Source organism: Corvus moneduloides, chromosome 13 (genome assembly GCF_009650955.1).
Source record: "Corvus moneduloides isolate bCorMon1 chromosome 13, bCorMon1.pri, whole genome shotgun sequence".
NCBI lineage: Eukaryota > Metazoa > Chordata > Aves > Passeriformes > Corvidae > Corvus > Corvus moneduloides.
In genome coordinates this window covers 12,226,278-12,249,122 of record NC_045488.1, presented here as the reverse complement: position 1 = coordinate 12,249,122, position 22,845 = coordinate 12,226,278, and the positions used below count along the sequence as shown (strand labels likewise).

Below are 22,845 nucleotides of genomic sequence, written 5' to 3'. Positions count from 1 at the left end.
GCAAGGAAATATTTAGGAAGTGACTCCCCAGTCGGTTGCAGTGAATCGCTCCTTACATCAGTCTTCCTGCTGAACTCAACTCCTTCCCCGGGCTCAGCTTTCCTAAACCCGACTCCAATCAGGAGTTTTCTTTTGAAACCTCGGCAAAACTTTTTTTCTTTTTTTTTTTTTTTTTTTGTTCGGGTTAATTGATTTTTCCAAAAGAAACTTTGCTTCCCCTGTCGGCTGCACATTGTTTCTGTGCAGATCTCCGTGGATAATTGCCGAGAGCAATAACCATTCCAAAAGGAAAACTCATTTTGCGTGGGGAAACGGGACACCTCGGAGGACAGAACCTTTGTGCTGGCCTTTGATTTCTTGTTATGGCTGAGAACTCTCTACTGAAGCACTTCTTGTTTTCCTGCCTAATGCTTGGAACAAACCTAAAGCCCCCAACACTTCCAGGGAAGAGAGGCAGCTTTTTTTTTTCTGTGTGTTTCTAGAATATTCTAGGAACACAATATCCTTTCTGTCGTGCTCGTTAGCAAGGAGTGCCAGGTAATAATTTGCTAAATACTTCACAAGCCGAGTAATTTGTGAGCTGTGCTCTCAGGCCTCCCAAGGCAGATGGGAATTCTGGACTCAGGGGGGGTCCTGGCTGTGTTTTGGGGGTCTCAGCGAGCTGTACCCCATTGCTGGTGGTAATTCCCTAATGAGGGGTTGTGTCCTGCCCCTCCGCACCCCCGCCCTGAATTTAATTCTCATCAGCCAGGCTCTCCACTTTGCTAATAACGATAGCAGCCACAAATAGCTTTCAACATGCCATTGACAGCCCGCTTGGAGAGAGCACTTGAAATAGTGGTAGACAGCTGAAAGTACCCATAATTGTGCGCCCGAGTGAGAACCACACTGCTCAAGGGCCTGATTTTCATGTGCTTAAAGAGACAATATCCTGGTTTCAACAAATGCTGCTGGTGCTTCACGCCTCGTGTGATTTACTCCTCCTCCTCCGCCAGGGAGGAGGGTTTGGGGGGGATCTGGGGCGCCCGGAGGGGGCTGTGGGGTGCAGACCCTTATGAAAATCACTGCGGGGTGTGTGCAGAGGGAGCTGTGCTTGGGAGAAGAGGAGGGAGTTGGGGCCTTGCGAGTGGGAGCTGTGGGATGGTGCTGGTGCTGTGTTCCCGCATCCCATGGATGGGGCTCCCATCACCTTTGGCAGCCCCACCAACGCCATTTCCGGGGGTGTAGGGATGCAGTGATCGTGTGTAGAGATGTATTTGTACTTCCCCACGGAATGGTCACGTTCCTAAGGCTGCCAGAGTTCCAGGAACGTTTGGACAATGCTCTGAGCACAGGGTGGGATTGGTGGGGTGTCTGCAGGACCTTTGATAATTCTGGTGTTCCCTTCCACCTCTGGAGATTGCTGGAGTTAATGATAGAAATATGGATGTTTTGGGGTGTTTTCCTGGAGGAGGAAGGGCAGTGCTCTGTGTTCAGCACCTTCTCTCCATCCTTCATCCCGCTGCGTAAATCCAGGAGCGAGGGCAGGCTGGACTTGGGGCTGGTGGGGCCCAAAATCTGTTCTGAGGCTCCACCTGCCATGGCCTGGTGCAATTCCCTTCCCCACTGAGAATCTGTTCCATTTGGGGGATGGATTGAGGGGTGTGTGACACGTGCAGGGTATTTGGGGTGTTCTCTGCAGGGCATTTGGGGTGCTGTGTGCAGGGTCTTGGGCATGCCCTGTTCAAGGTGTTTTGGGGTGCCTGTGCAGGGTTTTTTGGGATGCTCCCTGCAGAGCGATGCCTGTGGGGCTGGTTCCTGCAGGCAGCTCCATTTTCCCAGGAACAGGGAGCCCAGGAGGGGTCTGTGTCCAGTCCTGTGCCGTGCTGGGATCAGCCTGGGGGGTCACTCTGGGGCTGGGACATCCCTGCAGTCCCCATTTGCCTCATGGACATCCAAAGCTGAGACAATTTGGCACTGCCCAGAGCCCTGTCTGGGGGTGTCACCCCCACCCCCTGGATCCAGCCTGGAGCTCTGCACTCCCAGATTTTGGGTCATTTTAAGGCTGCTCTGCCTCTCCCATGACTGACATCTGGGGGGTTATTTTTAAATTCCCTCTGGCCCATCCAGGTGTAGAGATGGGAGTGTAGGGAGCTGGAGCTGTTGGGCACTGCCAGCCCCAGCTATTTAACACCGAGCCGCTGCCGCTCCGAGCCCATCCCAGCTCCCGACGGGTGCCAGGAGCAGCTCCCTGTGTCCCCAAGTGCTTCGGATGCTGCTGGTGGCTCTGGCCATTTTAAGAGCAGGTGACAGGAGCCTCAGCCGGGGCCAAGTGGTCCCAGTGTTGATTTATCACCGGTGCAGATGTTTTCTCTGGTTTCGCCCTCCCCACCACTGAAACCCCACCCGGGAGGTTCTGGGCAGGGAGCAGGGCAGATTCTTGGCAGGGGCACGGAGTGAGGGGGGATTAGTTGGGATTTCAGGTTCTCCCGACTCCTTGCCCTTTTTAACAACCATCAGCACCCCTGTGCTGGGGGGAGTATCCTGGGATTGGCTCCCGCAGGTGTTGGGGTGGGTGGGAGCCTCTCCCCATGCCCCCCTCCGGGCGTTTTACCCGCCCTGGTCCAGGGAAGACGCAGGGCAGCGGAAGGGGATGCGGAGCTCGGCATTGCCATGGCAACCCGCGGTGGGAAAGGAGGCTTTCCTTGGCAGGAGCAGCTCGGGGGCTCCGTGGCTCTGGGCGAGGTGATGAATGAGCCCCGTGAAGGGGAAGGTTTTGGGCATGGAGCCCTCCCCTGTTCCCGGCGTTCCAGAGGATCCCTTTCCCTCCCGGTTAAAGTTTTAATGGGGACAACTGGAGTTCAATGTGCCGGGGAATGGGAAAAGGGAAAGTGAGCAAATATTTAAAGACGATTGAATCTCATGTTCACAGGAAACCTCACGGTTGTAAACATAATATTTTGGACATCCAATATCTCTGTGCTTGCCGGATCCCACATGGGAAGTCTCTTTTTGTGTGGAACGGGGAGTTTGGCTTCACATCTTGCTTGGAAGTTTTGGATTTAAAGGTGGAAGCATCACTTGTGTTGTTGGTCAGGGCCGTCCGGGGAAAACCCAGCTCCTTCCCTTCCTGCTCCATGGAATCAGCCTGGCTGGATGCTGTGTTTTTCTCAGGGTGCAGCCGAGGGAAGCTGGTGCTGGCACTGCTGTTTTCCCCTCAAACACTGATCAGATTTGTTCTAGAACCCGGGAGCTGGCCGGGCAGCGCTCCCGGAGCCGCAGCCACGCTTGCTGCATCCCGAATCCAATGGCTGGAGCTGGAGGAATAAATCTTTAATGGAGCTGGAGCTAAATATAATCTGATCAAAGTGCCAGTGCCAAAAAGTCTGGAAGGAGCTTTTCCTGTGGCTGGGCACGGCAGTGGCACCATGGGTGGCCGGTGGCACATGTGGTGCCAGCCCAGCTGCTCCGGCCATGGCGCCGGGGCTGAGCTTGGATTCAGCACTCGGAGCTCCCGGCCCGGTTCTGTGGGAGCAGAGGAGCTGTCGGGTGGTCTGTGAGTGTTGGGTGCTGAAAGCCTTGTGCTGGCCAGAGCCTGGCCCTGGGGACAGGGGTCACGATAGCGAAGTGTCACTGCAGCGATAGGACACAGGGAATGACTTCCCGCTGCCAGAGGGCAGGGATAGGCGGGATAGTGGGAAGGAATCCTTCCGTGGGAGGGTGGTGGGACACTGGTTGCTATGACTGCCCCATTCCTGGAAGTGTCCAAAGCCAGGCTGGAGCAACCTGGGCTCCTGAAAGGTGCAGGGAGTGGAACTGGATGAGCTGTGAAGTCCCTTCCAACTGAACCATTCCAGGATTCCATGATCCCCCAGCTGCCTGCTGGATCCACACATCTTCATGCTCAGGGCCGTGACGATCCTGGTGACTTGGTGGCTGTGGCTGGGGTACCTGAGTCCAAGCCGTGGTCACTTCCAGCCATTCCTGCCTTGGCACGGTGTGCCAGCACGTTCCCTGCCTCTGGAATTGCTAAGAAAAGCATCAGGTGTAACCCAATCACCGGAGTGCTTCTGGAGAAGACGATGGCCAGGAATATTCCTGGGGCTTTGCAGCCCCTGGGGGCTCTGTGCTCCCCTTGGAGCAGGACCCGGAGCTCTGGGGTCTGTGGGGTGGTTCCCTGCATGGGGGTGACTCCAGGCTGGGGGAGATCAGGATTTTCCCAGTGTCTCCCTGCTTATGGTGATGCTGGGAATGCTGGTTGTGCTCACTGGGTTGTTCCTGTAGCAAGAGCAGTGTGTCCCAGCCATCCCCAGCTCCTCACAGCAAGGACTGAGTGTCCGTTGGGAATTTTCGTCCACACTGGGATATTTGGGGATTTTCCTTGAGAGCAGGTGGAGCCTGGGTTGCCTGGGCTTAAAACCCAGAGGTGCTGTAGGACCTGTCCTGGGGAGCTGAGCTGTGGGATCAGGAGGGTGAAGCCTCGGGGTGGATTTGGGGAGCACAGGGGGGCTCTGGGAGCAGGGGGTGGCTGTGGCTGTCCCGGGAAGGAGGCTCCTTGCCAGCAGGAGGCCGGAGCTCTCCCGGTTAATCACTTGTGTTATTGATAACGAGCTGCTGGGGCTGGCGGAAGGAATTTCGGGGCGTTTGATTCCGTGCCAGCGCTCGGCTCCGGCCATTGTTGTGGCGTTGGATCCTCGCGGCCGCTTGGCCGTGTTTGACTTGGAGCCGGAGCTGTTTTCACAGCTGCCTCGGCCAGGAGCAGCCGGAATTAACCCCTGGGAGCCGGGACACGGCCATCCCGCCGGGAGCGTCCCTGGAGCCGGGACACGGCCATCCCGCCGGGAGTGTCCCAGGGACGGCACCCCTCCAGGTCATCCCTGCAGGAAAGCGTTATCCCCAGGGAATTGTTCCCACAGAGAGCACCTGGCAGGTGTTGGTGGATCTGGGTTGTTTCTGGAGTGGGGTGTGAGAGTGGCAGAGGGAATGCCACCCGTGGGCAGGGAGCGGAGCAGACCCGCAGCCCTGGTGGGGACTCAGCTCCCTGCACGGGGCAGGTGGCTTTGGCTTTGCCAAGGTTTCTTTTGGAGAAACCAAACACCCACCACAGCCCTGGTGGAGATGGAGAGGGCCACCAAACCCTGGATTTCCTGGGATCCAGCCTCTCTGGAGAGCAGCAGCTGCTCCCAGGTTGAGGAGCTGTGCCTGGCTACATTTTCTTGAAGTCCGGGCTGGTGTGACACTGCCAGGACTGGTCCAGCACACTCATCCTGTGGTGGGAAGGCCATGGAAGTGTTCCAGGGAAGCAGGGATATGTCCCTGTGCTGGAGAGCTTGAAGGGGCTTCCAGTGCCTCTGCTGGGAGCTGCTGCTTCCACCTGCGGGGCTGAGAAGGGACAGGGAGAGGGGAGGGACAGGAGGGGATCTGTGGGATGGGACAGGGAGAGGGGATGCACAGGAGGGGATCTGTGGGATGGGACAGGGAGAGGGGATGCACAGGAGGGGATCTGTGGGATGGGACAGGGAGAGGGGATGCACAGGAGGGGATCTGTGGGATGGGACAGGGAGAGGGGATGCACAGGAGGGGATCTGTGGGATGGGACAGGGAGAGGGGATGCACAGGAGGGGATCTGTGGGATGGGACAGGGAGAGGGGAGGCACAGGAGGGGATCTGTGGGATGGGACAGGAGGGGATGCACAGGAGGGGATCTGTGGGATGGGACAGGGAGAGGGGAGGCACAGGAGGGGATCTGTGGGATGGGACAGGGAGAGGGGAGGCACAGGAGGGGATCTGTGGGATGGGACAGGGAGAGGGGAGGCACAGGAGGGGATCTGTGGGATGGGACAGGGAGAGGGGAGGCACAGGAGGGGATCTGTGGGATGGGACAGGGAGAGGGGAGGCACAGGAGGGGATCTGTGGGATGGGACAGGAGGGGATGCACAGGAGGGGATCTGTGGGATGGGACAGGAGGGGATGCACAGGAGGGGATCTGTGGGATGGGACAGGAGGGGCCAGTGCTGCTGCCAGGAAGCCTCGTGCCATCCCGTCCGTGGGAGGCTGGTGGGTGCTGACCGTTGCTTTTTCTTCTTCCCTTTTTCCAGACAGAAATTGCTAAAAGACTGAACACGATTTTAGCCCAGATCATGCCTTTTCTGTCACAAGAGGTAAGGACTTTTACACACCCTCTTTGAGGGGATGCAGCTTCTCCCAGGGTTCCTCCTCGCAGGCAGCGCTGGGTCCCTTTGGGGTCTCTGGGGGTGTGAGAAATGGGGTTTAAATCCTGCCTGTGTGCTGGAAAACCCTTGGGATGGACGGAGCTGGGCCCTGCAGGGGCTCTGCTCATCTGGGGGGCTGCACTGAGCCCAAAAGGCTGCGAGGGGCTCCCCCTTTTCCTGGAGGAGCTGCTGCCTCGCCCCACAGAGCCAGGAGGTACCTCCAGGCTGCTGCAGCCAAAATAGGGCAAAAAAAATCGGGAAAAATAGGCAAAATAGGGCCCAAAAGAGGGGGGACCGTGTCTGCGGGGGTCCTGTGGCTGACCTGGCCCCTCTGTCCCCGCAGCACCAACAGCAGGTGGCCCAGGCTGTTGAACGTGCCAAGCAAGTGACAATGACGGAGTTGAATGCTATCATCGGGGTACGTGGACTTCCCAATCTGCCTCTCACCGTGTGTATTCCCCTTTTATTCCTATCATTTACCATATCCAGAGGCAACCCTGCGCTCAGGAGGGCAAAGAGGGCGGCTCCCAGTCCCCAGCCATCCCAAAACACCAAAACTGCCCCAACCCCACAGCTCCTGGCTGTCCCAAAACCCCGAAACGGCCCCAGTCCGGCACCCAGCAGGACAGGGCTGGGAGCTGCCGCCTCCCTGGCAGCTCTGGGATTCCAATTGGATGTTCCCCGTGGGGCTGGGGAGATTTGGGATGGGAGCCTCCCGCCGCCGCTGAGGCCAGGCTCGTCTCTGCTGGGCTGTTGGTGTGGAATGTGCTGTGCCCTTGGCGGAGTTGTTGTTCCATGCATTGACCCTTTCCCACACAGACTGAGGGGTTCTGATGGAAAATTAACAGCTTTAATTATTCCTTTAACTGCTGTCACTGTCTCAGTCCCACAGCGAACCCCGGGACATCGGAATTCCCAATCCACGTCCTGGGCAGGTGGCTCCAGAGCTCCTCTGCCTTTGTTTCCCAGAAAATACTCACTTATAATTACTTTTATTTTTTAATAACTATTTGCACTTCTTAAACTTCAGGGATCTTCATAATCCTCTGCATTTAGCTTGTTTTTCCGTCCATTTTCCTGTATTTATGGGTGTCACCAAGTGTGGGATCGTGCTCCGGGCTCCTGCAGCCTTTGGGAATGAGGAAGCAGCCGGATCCCTCGTGGCGGGGCTGGTGGCACTCGGGAAGTGCCGTAGGAATGGGAGCCGGGTTTTGGGGTGACACTGCACCCTGCCATGCCCGGCCTCCTGCTGCTCCTCAGCCATTCCAGGTGGGCTTGGATGGAGCAGGGATGGAGCTGCTGGAAGCAGCAGCCCGGGGCCTGGGCAGCTGGAGCAGATATTGGAATTCAATTAAGGGGGATGAGCGAGGCCCGCGACCCCCATTCCCGAGGTAATTGCTTCCCTGGATCACAGCGAGGCCCTGCTGTCGTTAAGCAGCCAGCCCAGCTGTTTAATTGCTTCCCTGACGAACTTCCAGTGGGAATCATGGGCATCTCCTCCCGGGGTGGCTGGGCAGGGAGGGACACGGTGCTGGCAGCAGCTGATCAGTGATCCCATGGCCTTCCGTGGCTTGTCCAGGAGGGCAAAGCTCAGCCCAGAGGTGTGGAGCTGATTTAGGTGGTGGGTCTGTGCTCCTGCACCTGCTCCAGTGCTTCCCAGAGCAGAAAATCCAGAGGATTTGGTGGTTTTTTCCTCCCCTCTGTGCACGCTGTGGATTGTTACTGCAGGGTTGCTGCTGGCAGGAGGTGGTGGTGGTTCCATGGCCTCCCATGGCTCGTAGAGATGGTTCCAGGCTCGTCCCAGAGCGTGGAGCTGGTTTGGATGGCAGCTGCAGCCCCTGAGCCCCCAAGTGCAGAGGATTTGGTGTTTTGCCCTGCCCTCAGCAGGTTGTTTCTGTAGGGCTGCTCACGTGGGCACATCCCTGGCTTGGTTTGCTCAGTGCCGGGCGTGTCCCGGTGTCCCTGGGGAGCCATTGCTGGGTGGCTCCGCTGTCCCCAGCCTGCCCCAACACTCCGGTGCAGGAGCTGCAACACCCAAATCCCCCCAAAGGGTGTAAAGCTCTTTTTTTTTGCCCCTTTTGAGGTCAAGAACCGGTAATTTTATGCATCTGGGCCATTGTCTCGCAGCTCCCGCGCTCGAGGCTCGGCTGAAATGGAGCCTTGATTTGGTTGTAGCCCTGGAAATGATTTCCCTGGAAATGATTAAACTCCGTCACTAAATTTAACGCCGGCACTGAACTGAAGTGCTGAACCATTAAATCGGGAACAAAGGCATGGAGCGTGATGGACATAATCCAATTAAAGCCACTCCGCCACCAGACACTCCTTGCCAGCCTTCCTCCCAAATTTGGAACCTCTTCCCATCTCCCCATCCCTGTCTGGCACCGCTGAGGGACCCCAGGAGCGACGGCTCGGAGGCCGCTGCCGGAGTCACCCCAGGCTGGGTTTGCAGGATTGTCATCCGCAGCCTCCTGTTGTCCTGGGATATCGGGGACATCACTCCCTGAGGAGCCCTATTGATGCTGGAATTCCATGGGAGCCCCAGAGGAGCATCCTGAGGGATCTGAGGTGTGGATGGGCTCAGTTGCTCCAGGAAGGTCCGTGATCCTGGAATGCTGCTCCAAATCCTTGTGCTGTGTGTGTCACCTGGCCACCAGGACCTGGTTCCCTGTGCAGGGGGATTTGGGGTTCCCAAGGAGCCTCCCCCTCCCTGGAACGCTGCAGCAAACCCTCAGCCGGTGGTGTTCAAACACAGGGTTGGGATAGGGATGGGAGGGAAGGGAAGGGACCTTTCCAGCAGAGGACACTCGGAGCAAACAGGATCTCTGTGCCACCGAGTGCCAGCTGGGGTTTGTCCCCCTCGTGGAGTCTCCAGGATGTTATTCCCGAGGGCTGTGCAGCGGCTGCTCCAAGGGGTGACACCAACATGCGGAGTGACGGGAAGGATGGTGAAAAGGCAGCCTGGGAATGCCCAGCACCACCCCGGGATCTGCTCCTTGGCTCATCCTCCTCTCCTTGCCGTGGGAATGATCCAGCTGGGACGTGGATGGAGCTCTGCAGCCCTGCTTTGGGATCTTGGCTACCCCTGGGGACACAGGGACGAGGCTTCAGGACATCCCACATGGATTCTGCTTTCCGCTTCCCGCTGCCAGAGGGGAGAAAACCAAAACCACCCTGAGATGTTGTGTTGGGCCCCCAGGGATGTTGTGTCCCGGCCTTGGTTCCCACATCCTGTGCGGGGCCGTTCCTGCAGCTCACTGAGCCCATGGATGGATTTATCTGTTGGCAGCCTAAAAACCAGGAAGAAATCCCAGTTTGCAGCTCTGCTGGAGCCACTCCGGGTGCTGATTCTTCTCCTCTGGGTGCTGCTGTCTCGCTCGTGGTGGGGCTGTGCTGTCCCCTGGGCTATCCCAGGGCTGGGATTCCCATCGACGTCCCGGGAATGGAGTGCTGCCGTTGCACGAGGCCACATCCCTTTTTTGGGTGGAAAACTCGTGGGATGAGTTACAGCGTGCAGCTGTTTCTGGAAGCTGGAGATTGCTGAGGATAAAACATTGGATCTTGGTGTATTCCAGGGATGGGCACCACTGGAGAGCTCCCAGGAGAGGAATGTGGGAATGGTTGGAGGCGCTGGAGAACCACGAGGGGCCATTCTCTGGGATGATGCTCTGCTACAATGGCCAGCCCTGCCTCTTCCTCAGATGGGTGGAAATTCCGGGAAACTGGAATGGGAAGAGCCAGGGATCTGTTTTGCTTGTTTTGGTGCCAGAGGAGTGGTCCTGGCACTGCACGGCAGGAGCTGCTGAGGCTCTGACCGTGTGCCCCTCAGCCCTAGCTCTGCTCCACGTCCTGCTTTGGGGACACTCCTGGAATGGCCATCCTGAGGATGCTTCCCATCCTGCTGGCAGAACCAGCTCCTGCTTTTTGAGGGCACAGGGATTTATGGATTTCCTGCAACAGAGGCCTAAAGGCCTTCTCCGTGTGGCCTCTGCTCCAGCTGGGATCTCGGAGCTGCCTGGAAGGAGCTGCTTTCATGGATCTCCTGTGCCTGCGGCTCCTGCCTGGAATCTCATCCTGGATGGGGATTTCCCTCTCCATCCCACAAGGATGAGAAAGCAGCTCTGCAAGGGGTGGGTGACCCAGCCAGGGCCTGCTCCGTCCTGCTGTGTCTGTGGAGTGGGACAGGACATCGCCCCTGCTGCTGCCCAGAATGGGCCTTTCCATCGGGAATGGGCGGGAGCTGTTCCCCCAAAACTTGGACGTGGTGTGGGGAAACTTATCGTGGAATCCTGGAATGGTTTGTGTTGGAAGGACCTTAAAGCCCATCCAGTGCCACCCCTGCCATGGGCAGGGACATCTCCCTCTGTCCCAGGCGCTCCAAGCCCCGTCCAGCCAGGCCTTGGACACTTCCAGGGATCCAGGGGCACCTGGGTGCGTCTTCTGCAGCTCTGGGGAAGACGTGCCAGGAGTTTCCTTGTTGGGAACACTGACGGAACCCTCCATGCCTGGGGGTGTCCATTGGGCTGGGCCTTGTGCCAGCAGCTCCTGCTGTCCATCCCTGTCCCTCGGAGTGCCCCGGAGAAACCCTGAGCCAAGCTGCTTGTGGGGACCCGGAGGGCTCTGCTGCAGCCCAGGTGTCCCCTCGTTCCGGGTGTCCCCTCGTTCCGGGTGTCCCCTCGTTCCGGGTGTCCCCTCGTTCTGGGTGTCCCTAGCCTGTGATTCCCATTGCGGTCAGATGCCCAAAACGTGGCTTCCCTGGGAGTTGTGGGATGCCGCTGGAGGGGCCATGGCTGCAGGCAGGAGGGTCCCAGGCAGGAGCACCAGCTCCAAACCCTCCTGGCTGGAGCAGGGGTGGCCTGGGGACTCTCGGAAGTGGCTCCTTGGATTGCAGCTGGTTTTCTTCCAAGGTTGTGTTTGAACTAGGGAATGTGTCCGGTTTTCCCTTCCTTTCCTCAGTTTTTTCCAGCTGAACTGGAGCAGGCAGTGACTCTCCATAGCTGGATGAGTGCTGGGAGGGCTGGGATTCACTCCCAAAAAAACCTGGGAGCAGCTGGGGGGCTTTCTGCCATCCCAGCTGGGCTGCAGCTCCAGGGAATGTGGGGGTTTATGTCCAGCCCCATGGTGGGAATGGAGGATCCTGCAGGACTTATCCATGCCCGGCAATGTCGGAAGGGGTTGGGAGCAGAAGGATCCTGGGATGAGACCAGGACATTGTGTGGAATTTCCTTCTCCCCATGAAGCTGCTCCCGAGCAAATGAACAGAACTTCCCTGTCCTGAGCTGTCTGGGAGGCTCCTGGGTGCTGGAATTTTCTCTCCCTGACTGGTTTAGCAGCTGCCCTGCAGCCACGGAGTCTCTCTGCTTCCTGGGTGGGATTCCTGGATGGGTTTTTTTTCCTTTTACTACAAACTAACCATGTCCACAGGGATGAGTGTTCCGGGAACGCAGGGTTATCCCAGAAGGTGTGCCGTGCGTGCTGTGTCCTGGGGACTGTCCCTGGACACCTCTGTCCTGCTGCTAACGGGGCTTCTCCTTGCAGGCATCCAGTGGGGCCGCTCCCGGGAGCATCCCCCGGGAATGTCCCTTCCCGGCGCCGCCCCCGATCCCCGCTCCCGCGCCCCCTCCCCGGCTCACTGGTGCTTTCATTGCAGCAGCAGCAGCTCCAGGCCCAGCACCTCTCCCACGCCGCCCACGGGCCCCCGGTCCAGCTGCCGCCGCATCCCTCGGGGCTCCAGCCGCCCGGAATTCCGCCAGTCACCGGCACCAGCTCGGGGCTGCTGGCGCTCGGTGCCCTGGGCAGCCAGGCCCACCTGGCAGTCAAGGACGAGAAGAACCACCACGACCTGGACCACAGAGGTGAGAGGGGCCGCTGCTGCTGGAGCTGCACAGTCCCGGGGTGGTTCGGGTGGAAGGGAGAGAAACGTTACCCAGGGCAGGGACACCTTCCGCTGTCCCAGGGTGCTCCAGCCTGGCCTTGGGCACTTCCAGGGACCCAGGGGCAGCCACAGCTGCTCTGGGCACCCTGTGCCAGGGCCTCACACCCTCACAGGGAGAAATTCCTTCCCAATATCCCATCCATCCCTGCCCTCTGGCAGTGGGAAGCCATTCCCTGTGTCCCATCCCTCCATCCCTTGTCCCCAGTCCCTCTCCAGCTCTCCTGGAGCCCCTTTAGGCCCTGGAAGGGGCTCTGAGCTCTTCTTGGATCCTCCCCTTCTCCAGGTGAACATTCCCAGCTCTCCCAGGCTGGCTCCAGAGGGTTTCCAGCCCTCGGAGCAGCTCTGGGGCCTCCTCTGGAATTGCTCCAGCAGCTCCAGGTCCCTCTGATGTTGGGGGAACACCCTGGTCCAGTCATGGCTCATTTCCCACCACCCTATCCCTCGGGTCAGCTGCATTCAGACCGTGGGATTGCACTTTTAGGGATGCAGAATTCCCTGAATGATGCTCAGCCTTTGGTGGAGCCTGGCTGCAGTTCCTGTGCCCTTGTTCGGCTGTGCCTTAATGGGAAAGCAGCCTTCATCCTCCTCCTCCTCATGACCATCAGAGCCTTCCCGTGCTCAGGGATCTAGCTCTGGGCACCAGGAACTTGGTGGTTTTTCCCATTATTAGGGATCCGACCATTTTTCAGAGGACCAAAGGATCTGTGATTGCAGGTGCAAGCCAGCAGTGTTCAGCATTGTCCTGGCAGATCCCCCTGTCCACCAGCACAGGAGGGTTTGGGATATTTCCCCTCTGTGTTCCCGTTGGCAGGGCAGGTTCCCACAGCCTCTCCAAGCTGTTGGGCTCTGCTGGGGGATTTGGGGTGGGGAAAAAAAAAGCAGTGAGACAAAACTATTGGTAGGAGTTACCGAGTTCCATTCCTTTTCCTGCATGGATTCAGATGGCCAGAGATTCCAGGGAAGACAGGGCTGTTTGGGGACAAATGAATGGCTGAGCCACACCTTGGATGTGGAGCTGTGCACCCAGGACTGGTGGGTGGCTTCAGGAACAGGCACCTGAGGCTGCTGCCATTCCCTTTGGATTCAGGGCATTTCCAGCTGGAAAATGTTTGGCTGGATAACTCACATGGACAGGAAGGAAGGGACAGGAATTGGATGGGAGAGATGGATGGAGGGAGATTTTAAAGCCAGACAGGGCTTGAGTTTAAGGGGTTTGAGTTAAGAGCATGAAGAGGTTCTGGGTTTATTTTTCTGGTTTAAGACTTACCCTAACTTGCTTTGTTTTCCTGTCTCTTTATTTCGGCTGTCCCCTCCCCTCTGCCCCGGCATCTCCTGAAGAGCGAGACTCAAGTGCAGTAAGTCCCATTCCTTCCTTTTGCTCCCATTTTCTGGTGGCCGCGCGGCTGAGTTTTATTTATCCTTGAAAAACCCACCTGGTGGCTGGGAGCTCCGGGGCTGCCTTTGGCACAGGCCTTACTAAACAATACACCAGGCAATACTATTCCTCATCCTGCCTGGAAGAGCTGTGCTGGGATGAGTGGAGTCGCCTTCTCCGTGGTGGTTTGGAAATTTGATTTCAATCCTTGTGTTGGTGGCAGAGCCTTGGGAAATTCCGTCATTTTGACTGAATGAGCGCGGTCAGACCCGGAATCCTTGGGTGGTCAGGGAAGCTGGTTTATTCCTGGTCACTCTCCCATTATCTGGGGTCATCTCATCTGGGATGGGTTTGGTTATTACTCCGTGTTAAGCAGGACTTGGAAGCTCAAGCAGTTCCTAACCAGGGAAATCCCTGGATTTTGGAGGGCTCCGACACTCTGGAGGCTGCCCCTGGGTGATGGATTCCGTGAGAGTGGGGATGGAGGGGATATTGGGGTGGCAGGAGCCAGGCGTGGGCTGCCCTGCTGATGGAATGGGGCTGAGCCAGAACCTCCCACCCCGGTGTGCAGGCAAAATGGGACGTGGAAGGGATTTCTTTGTGGAAAGGGCTGTTAAACGTCGGAAGGGGCAGCCCAGGGAGGCAGTGGAGGTGTCCAAGGAAGGCCTGGATGTGTCCCTCAGCGCTCTGCGCTGGTGACAAGGTGGGGCTGGCTCCCAGGTCGCACTCGGTGATCCCGGAAGTCTTTCCCAAGCCCAGCATTCCGTGTGAAAAGCTGCCAGGACAAAGCCCGGCTGAGCTGCGGCTCTGCAGCGATTTCCTGCCAGCCCCGAGCCCACAAACGGCCCTTTGGAGAGCAGGGAAGGGAAGTGCTCTGCGAGGGGGGAGGCAGAGGGGAATTGGGCGTCATTAACCCGCTCCTCCGGCGGGCAGGGGGCCGTCGGAGCCGGGCAGCTTCCCAATCCATAAACTGTGCGCCGGGGTATTCCCCGTGGAGGTTTAATGTGTGCGATAATCAGCGTTAGTCATTCATATTTTCCCCAGCCTTTGCCTGTGCAATAAAAAATATTTAGTTCCTTGGCAGCGGGCCAGGAGCGGGGCTGAATGGATCGATGCCTCTAAATGCCTGACATGATTCTCTGGGAGCTGCGAGGGTTTTCAGCATGACTGCCTGGGAAGAAAGAGCTCCGTGTTATCCAAAGCTGCTTAGTAGGGACCGAGCAGAAACATGAACTGCTTTGGTTCTCCCTTTCAGCCGGGGAAGAAAGGCGGGCGCAGCTCAGCAACGGTGCTGCTTAGCGGGGCTGGCAGGCTCGGGAGCGGGGAGTGCTCCTGCTGCTGCTCCCAGGGGCTGAGGGGAGGGAAGGGGCTGTGCTGAGGGGGGTGCGGGATCGGGGCCGTGCTGAGGGCGGTGCGGGATCGGGGCCGTGCTGAGGGCGGTGCGGGATCGGGGCTGTGCTGAGGGCAATGCGGGATCGGGGCCGTGCTGAGGGCGGTGCGGGATCGGGGCAGTGCGGGATCGGGGCTGTGCTGAGGGTGGTGCGGGATCGGGGCTGTGCTGAGGGCAGTGCGGGATCGGGGCTGTGCTGAGGGCAGTGCGGGATCGGGGCTGTGCTGAGGGCAGTGCGGGATCGGGGCCGTGCTGAGGGCGGTGCGGGATCGGGGCTGTGCTGAGGGCAATGCGGGATCGGGGCTGTGCTGAGGGCAGTGCGGGATCGGGGCTGTGCTGAGGGCAATGCGGGATCGGGGCTGTGCTGAGGGCAGTGCGGGATCGGGGCCGTGCTGAGGGCGGTGCGGGATCGGGGCTGTGCTGAGGGCAATGCGGGATCGGGGCTGTGCTGAGGGCGGTGCGGGATCGGGGCAGTGCGGGATCGGGGCTGTGCTGAGGGTGGTGCGGGATCGGGGCTGTGCTGAGGGCGGTGCGGGATCGGGGCAGTGCGGGATCGGGGCTGTGCTGAGGGGGGTGCGGGATCGGGGCCGTGCTGAGGGCAATGCGGGATCGGGGCCGTGCTGAGGGCAATGCGGGATCGGGGCTGTGCTGAGGGCGGTGCGGGATCGGGGCAGTGCGGGATCGGGGCTGTGCTGAGGGCGGTGCAGGATCAGCCCTGTGCTGAGGGCGATGCGGGATCGGGGCCGTGCTGCGGGCAATGCAGAACTGGGACCAGGCATCCTCCTCATTGTGCTGCCATGTTTGCTTCCAGCATTTCCTGGGAATGCGGGCATCTCCTTGCCTTTGCTGCTTGAAGCAAGGGCAGAATTCCCCCTGTGCCACAGGCACAGACTCTGCCATTCCTGGTCATGTGGGTTTTCCGGGACATTTTGTGGCTGTCCTTTGGCTCCAGGGCCGGGATGCAGCCATTCCTTTGCTCCTCCTGGATGCGGCTCCCCTGGGCTCTGGAGCTTTCCTGGGGATGCCAGCATGTCCTGGGCTTCGCTGCTTGAAGCAAGGACAGAATTCCCCCGAGCAGAGCTGTGCCACGGGCGCTGGGCTCTGCCGTTCCCAGCACTGGGGGTTTTCCCAGATGTTTTTATAAACAACCCCCTCCTGCATTTTCCTGCTGTTGCAGCAAAGAGGCTCACGTGTCCCTGGGCATCCTCACAGCATTCCCAGGGCCCTCAGCGAGGCTGGTGTTGGATCCTGTCCCCTGGATCCTGTGGCATGGCAGGGACTACGGGGTCTCATCCCACTGCGGGGACACGGCTGCGTGTGTGTGTCCCCTTGGGACCTGCTGGTCGTGGAGTCCTGTTTCCTTCTGTTCCCCCTTCAAAGCTTTTCCCATCTCCACAGAATAATTCCGTGTCCCCCTCGGAGAGCCTGCGGGCCAGCGAGAAGCACCGGAGCTCCACGGATTACAGCATTGACTCCAAGAAGCGGAAAGCAGAGGAGAAGGACAGCATGAGCCGATATGTGAGTGACAGGGACGGGCTGCAGTGGCCACGGGGACACCTTGGGGCAGGATTTGGGGGGAGAAAGCGAGATGTGGGTGATATTTTCCAGACGTGGTGTGGGTGAGCTGGGGCATAGAAACCATGGAATCATTCAGGCTGGAAAAGCCCTTTGAGACCATGGAGTCCAGCCATCCCCCAGCATTGCCAAGGTCACCATAATCCATGTCCCCAGTGCTACGTCTGCTTCCCTGACTGACTCCATCCCTGCCCTGGGCAGCCCCTTCCAATGCCTGACCACTTTTTCCATGAAGAAATTGTCCCTGATCTCCAGCCTGAGTGTCCTTAGGCTGCTCTTGGGGTGGTTTGGCTCCTCAGGGGGCGAATCCCCCCCAGTTTTTGGAGCTCTCTGTGGGGTGTGACACATTTTCTGTTCCAGGACAGCGATGGTGACAAGAGCGATGACCTGGTGGTCGATGTCTCCAACGAGGTGAGCCCTGGGTGGCTCACGGCGTGGGTTTGGGATGTGGGAAGCGATTCCTTAGGGGCTTCCCAACACCGGCCTGAAGGAGGAGCTGGAGGGAGCCCTTCCCACTGTGGGAGTTCCAATGCTTTTCCCATCCCACAGGACCCCGCCACCCCCCGGGTGAGCCCGGCCCATTCCCCCCCGGAGAACGGCCTGGACAAAGCCCGTGGGCTGAAGAAGGGGGATGCTCCCAACAGCCCGGCCTCGGTGGCCTCCTCCAGCAGCACTCCCTCCTCCAAGACCAAGGACCTGGGCCACGTACGTCCCTTCTGTGGTGTCACCGGGACGGGGACTCTGGATCCCGGCAGTTTGAGCTCATCCCATATTTTCCATCCCTTCTCTCCCCAGAACGACAAATCCTCCACGCCTGGCCTCAAGTCCAACACTCCGACGCCCAGGAACGACGCTCCCACCCCGGGCACCAGCAGCACCCCGGGGCTGCGGCCCATGCCTGGCAAACCCAGCGGCATGGACCCCCTGGGTGGGTACCGGTGTCACCGCGGTGTCACCACTGTCCCCAGCACAGCTTCAGCTCGTCCCTGTCAGTGGGATGGGGAGGGGGGATCAGGTTTCTGGGGACGTAATCCAGGTGATGGCATGAGGAGGGAGGTCCAGTCACAGGGCGAGCAGGGCTGGGATGAAGGGACACAGCCTCAAGCTGGGCCAGAGGAAGTCCAGCTTGGACATCAGCAGGAATTTGTTCATGGAAGGGGTGGTCAGGCCTTGGGAGGGGCTGCCCAGGCCATCTCTGGAGGTGCCCAGGGAAGGCCTGGACGTGGCACTCAGTGCTCTGGGTTGGGGACAAGGTGGTGCTGGGTCAGGGATTGGACTCTTGTGGCGTGGGGTGTTTCTGTGTCCGCTCCCTGCCCGTGTCCCTCTCCCTGCCCATGCTGTGTGCCCTGCCCGTGTCCCGGCCCTGCCCATGTCCCAGCCCTGCCCACGTCCCAGCCCTGCCCATGCTCTGTGCCCTGCCCATGTCCTGGCCCTGCCCATGTCCCAGCCTTGCCCATGCTCTGTGCCCTGCCCGTGTCCCAGCCCTGCCCATGTCCCAGCCCTGCCCATGCTCCGTGCCCTGCCCATGTCCTGGCCCTGCCCATGTCCCGCTCCCTGCCCATGCTCCGTGCCCTGCCCGTGTCCCAGCCCTGCCCATGCTCCGTGCCCTGCCCGTGTCCCAGCCCTGCCCATGTCCCAGCCCTGCCCATGCTCCGTGCCCTGCCCGTGTCCCAGCCCTGCCCATGCTCCGTGCCCTGCCCATGCTCCGTGCCCTGCCCGTGTCCCAGCCCTGCCCATGCTCCGTGCCCTGCCCATGCTCCGTGCCCTACCCGTGTCCCAGCCCTGCCCATGTCCCAGCCCTGCCCATGCTCCGTGCCCTGACCATGTCCCGGCCCTGCCCATGTCCCGCTCCCTGCCCATGCTCCGTGCCCTGCCCGTGTCCCAGCCCTGCCCGTGTCCCAGCCCTGCCCATGTCCCAGCCCTGCCCATGTCCTGGCCCTGCCCATGCTGTGTGCTCTGCCCATGTCCCGCTCCCTGCCCATGCTCCGTGCCCTGCCCATGTCCTGGCCCTGCCCATGTCCCGCTCCCTGCCCATGCTCCGTGCCCTGCCCATGTCCTGCCCTGCCCATGTCCCGGCCCTGCCCATGCTCCGTGCCCTGACCATGTCCTGGCCCTGCCCATGTCCCAGCCCTGCCCACGCTCTGTGCCCTGACCGTGTCCGTCTCTCCGCAGCCTCGGCCCTGCGGACGCCCATCTCCATCGCGGGCTCCTACGCAGCGCCCTTTGCCATGATGGGGCACCACGAGATGAACGGGTCCCTGACGAGCCCCGGCGCCTACGCGGGGCTGCACAACCTCCCCCCGCAGATGAGCGCGGCCGCCGCTGCCGCCGCCGCCTACGGCCGGTCACCAATGGTGAGCTTTGGAGCTGTACGTAGCACTTTTAGCTCCTTTCTTGCTGGGGGGAGGGCTTGGGGGGCTTTGGGGGGCTGGGAGGTTGAGGCTCCTTCTCAAAGCCAGCTGTAGTTTGAAATGGCCACCGTTGAAGGGGGGGTGGAGATGCTTCCTCAGGGATGACATGGATGTGCCACTGGATCGGGGTTTCTCCTTCCCATTCCTCAGCCCCTTACCCATTCTTCGGCCCCCTTCTTATTCCTCTCACTAAACTCCTGTTTTAAGGCAAAACAAGGAGTCAAGTGCTGCCATTGGTGCTGCGCCCAACGTGGCTGATCCCATCCCTGGGGGCTTGGGAATAACATGGGGAGAGGGAGCGTGTCCAGCCTGGTTCCTGCAGACCCAAGACCTTTGGCTGTTTCCCCTTCCTGCCAGGGGGAAATACCGTTTGGCTTTGAGCAGCAAGGGAAAAGTGCCCCAAAGTCCCCAGGGGGTCATGGATGGGAAGCTGTGTGCTGTTCCCAGCCCCGGTCTGGCCTCACCCGTGTCCGTGCATCTCTTGGCAGGTCGGGTTTGACCCACACCCCGCCATGCGAGCCCCGGGCCTACCCTCCAGCCTGGCGTCCATCCCCGGAGGGAAACCGTAAGCCCCGCTTGGATTTCTGTGGGATCGGAGGGGACGAGTGGCCGGGAGGGAGACGAGGGAGGGCTTCACCCAGGGCTGGCGCTGGGGACACGATGTGACAGCGGGCTGTCCCCACGAGCTCTGTCCCTGGAGATGAGCCCTTTCCCACCCTGGTAGGGCCTACTCGTTCCACGTGAGCGCGGACGGGCAGATGCAGCCGGTGCCGTTTCCCCACGACGCGCTGGCGGGGCCCGGCATCCCGCGGCACGCGCGGCAGATCAACACGCTGAGCCACGGCGAGGTGGTGTGCGCCGTCACCATCAGCAACCCCACCCGCCACGTCTACACCGGCGGCAAGGGCTGCGTCAAGATCTGGGACATCAGCCAGCCCGGCAGCAAGAGCCCCATCTCCCAGCTGGACTGCCTGGTGAGGGGCTGGCTGTGGCCGGAGCTGGGGTGCGGCTGCTGCTGTCCCCAGTGCTGTGTCCCCTCCTCCACCCACTTCTAATGGCATTCATCACCTTCTCCCCGTTAACATCAACATCTCTTCCCCACATCGCCATCTATGTTTTCTCTTTCCCCCATTGCCCTCCCTTTCCTCTTCCCCCCTTAACATCCTGTCTCTCTTTTTCCCATTACCAACTCTTTGTCCTCCATTACTGTCTTTTTCCTCTTCCCTGTTTCCTCTTCCCATTATCTCTCTTTTCCCCCCTTAAATGTCCCTCTTCCTCTTCCCTCTGTCAACATCCCTTTTCCTCTTTCCCCATCCTTTGCCCTCTTTTTCTCTTCCCCCTGTGCGCTCCCTTTCCTCTTCCCTCTCAACATCCCTTCTCCTCTCCCCCTTTAACACCCCTTCCCTCTACCCTCTTCCCCATCCATCACCACCTCCCCGCTCCTCAACTCCTCCCTCCCGTCCCCCGCGGCCCCTCACCGTCCCTTCCGTCCCCAGAACAGGGATAACTACATCCGCTCCTGCAAGCTGCTGCCGGACGGCCGCACGCTGATCGTGGGGGGCGAGGCCAGCACTTTGACCATCTGGGACCTGGCGTCGCCCACGCCGCGCATCAAGGCCGAGCTGACGTCGTCGGCGCCCGCGTGCTACGCGCTGGCCATCAGCCCCGACGCCAAGGTGTGCTTCTCGTGCTGCAGCGACGGCAACATCGCCGTGTGGGACCTGCACAACCAGACCCTTGTCAGGTGAGCCCCCAGCCGGTGTCCTGCCGGGGAGTTGGGTGTGAGGACCTTGGGGATCGTGCGCTGGGGTGGGAAGGGCCTTAAAGGTCATTTTTACCGTGTCACATCCCTTTTCCTCTTCCTTTTGTCAGCAAAGGACTGACTTTTCCTCTTTTCCCCATCATGGTCCCTTTTCCTCTTCCTCCGTTGATGTCCCTTTTCCTCTTTCCCCACCCCATTTCCCTCTCTTTCCTCTTTCCGCCATCGACATCCCTTTCCTCCACCTTCCACTCTCCCCAGTGGCTGCAAGCCCCATCCAACCCAGCCTTGAACATTCCAGGGATGGGGCAGCCACAGTTCCTCTGGGCTGGTGCCAGGAACTCCCTCTGGTGATGCTGCACCATCTCCTGGTGCTCATCCCTAAACCAGCCCAACCCTTGGCCAGGCTGGTGCTCCTCAGCACAGGATGCTCCTGGATGGATTTCCAGGAATCTTTGGTGTGGATGAGCCGCCTAAACATAGTCTCTGAGTACCTTGAACCCAACTCCATGCTTTTCCTAGCCACTCCCCTTGCAGAATTCCATCATTTTTTCTGCTCCCAAGGCAATTCCAAGGCCACACGGATGGGGCCAGCTGCATAGACATCTCCCACGATGGTACCAAGTTGTGGACGGGGGGCCTGGATAACACGGTGCGTTCCTGGGACCTGCGGGAAGGGCGGCAGCTGCAGCAGCACGACTTCACCTCCCAGGTACCGCCCCGGGAATGGGCTGGCACAGGATTTATCCCCATGGAAAACAGGGAGTCCCGCTCGGCCGCTGGCTCGTGCCCACTGCAGGAAGGGGCTTTTCCTGTGGGGAAAAGGGCTCTGTGATCTCCGAGTGTGGCTGTTCCCGCTGGTTTCGGTGTGACCCGGGACTGCTGGAACTGTGGGGCTCCCTGGATCTTGTTCCAGCTCCTGCAGGATTAGGCTGCCATTAGGGAAGTAGCTCTTCCCATGGGATGCCTGTGGATGTGACAGGGTTCTCGGGGTGCCCTGAGGGTGGGATGGGAGCAGGGGTCAGGATCCTGCCTCCTCCAGCAGGACCTCCCTGATCCGGAGGGGCCAAGCTGGGACCTTATGTCCGTTCGGCAAGGGCAGCAATATCCATGGGGATGGAGCCATCCAAACCTATGGATGTGCCTCTCCCAGCCTGCTCCGTCCATCTGGGGCTGGCCAGCAATGGCTGAATCCCAGAATGGTTGGGTTGGGAAGCACCTCAAGGACCTCTCATCCCAACCTTCTGGGGGGTGCTGCGGGCAGAGCAGGCAGTGAATTCCCGCTGATGTCCCTGTATCCTGCTTCCCGCTGCAGATCTTTTCCCTGGGATACTGCCCGACGGGCGAGTGGCTGGCGGTGGGCATGGAGAGCAGCAACGTGGAGGTGCTGCACCACACCAAGCCCGACAAGTACCAGCTGCACCTGCACGAGAGCTGCGTCCTCTCCCTCAAATTCGCCTACTGCGGTAAGCAGCTCCCACCCGGAGCTCCAGCAGGGATGGGGATCATGGAATCATGGAATGGTTTAGGCTGGGAGAGACCTCAAAGCTCATCCCATTCTGCCCCCTTGGGACAGCTCCCAATAGAACCCCCCAGACCCCCCGCTCATGGATGGGGATTGTGGAATCATGGAATATTTGGGGTTGGAAGGAACCTTCAAGCTCATCCCATTCCACCCCCTTGGGACAGCTCCAACTATCCCAGGTTGCTCCAAGCCCTGTCCAGCCTGGCCTTGGACACTTCCAGGGATGGGAAACAGGGATGCCCACAAACTGCAGGAAGGGATGGTGCTCAATGCAGTGGTGGGGGGCTGAGCATGGATAATTCCAGCAGGATCCAGCCCATGGATGCTGCACTTGGGGTTTATCCCCATAAACCCATCCCGGCTGTGCTGCAGACAGCCCCGGGCACCGCCGGAGGTGGGAAGCAGCACCTGGATCGTCCCAGCAGAGCGGGGCTGGGCAGGACTCCCCAGGGAACCTCCAGGTTTTCCCACTTCTCCCAAATCCCTGAGGTTAAGCAGCCTGTGGGGCGGGGAAAGGTCAGCCCTGGGATCTGTGGGGCGGGGAGGTGGCACTGGCAGCGTTCGGCTGCTGATCCCGATTTCCCGGCACAGGGAAGTGGTTTGTGAGCACGGGGAAGGACAACCTGCTCAACGCCTGGAGGACGCCCTACGGAGCGAGCATCTTCCAGGTAGGAGACCTTGGGA

At 59.8% G+C, this 22,845-nt stretch overlaps 1 protein-coding gene across 11 annotated transcripts in view; it reads left to right on the top strand.

The window, feature by feature from the left end:
• Positions 1-22,845, top strand: part of TLE3 (TLE family member 3, transcriptional corepressor) — a 29,744-nt gene that overhangs the window by 4,477 nt on the left and 2,422 nt on the right. For 2 of the 11 annotated variants that reach the window (XM_032122696.1, XM_032122695.1), the window contains exons 6-19: positions 6,078-6,140; positions 6,535-6,639; positions 11,842-12,046; positions 13,465-13,481; positions 16,290-16,409; positions 16,827-16,877; positions 17,016-17,394; positions 18,639-18,820; positions 19,366-19,442; positions 19,602-19,851; positions 20,374-20,621; positions 21,201-21,348; positions 21,952-22,102; positions 22,753-22,829. In XM_032122696.1, the coding sequence (XP_031978587.1) occupies positions 6,078-6,140; positions 6,535-6,639; positions 11,842-12,046; positions 13,465-13,481; positions 16,290-16,409; positions 16,827-16,877; positions 17,016-17,394; positions 18,639-18,820; positions 19,366-19,442; positions 19,602-19,851; positions 20,374-20,621; positions 21,201-21,348; positions 21,952-22,102; positions 22,753-22,829 (2,073 nt within the window). Of the gene's footprint in view, positions 1-6,077; positions 6,141-6,534; positions 6,640-11,841; positions 12,047-13,464; positions 13,482-16,289; positions 16,410-16,826; positions 16,878-17,015; positions 17,395-18,638; positions 18,836-19,365; positions 19,443-19,601; positions 19,852-20,373; positions 20,622-21,200; positions 21,349-21,951; positions 22,103-22,752; positions 22,830-22,845 lie in introns of all 11 variants that reach the window. The other 9 variants (XM_032122706.1, XM_032122704.1, XM_032122705.1 and 6 more) reach the window with 9 other exon arrangements.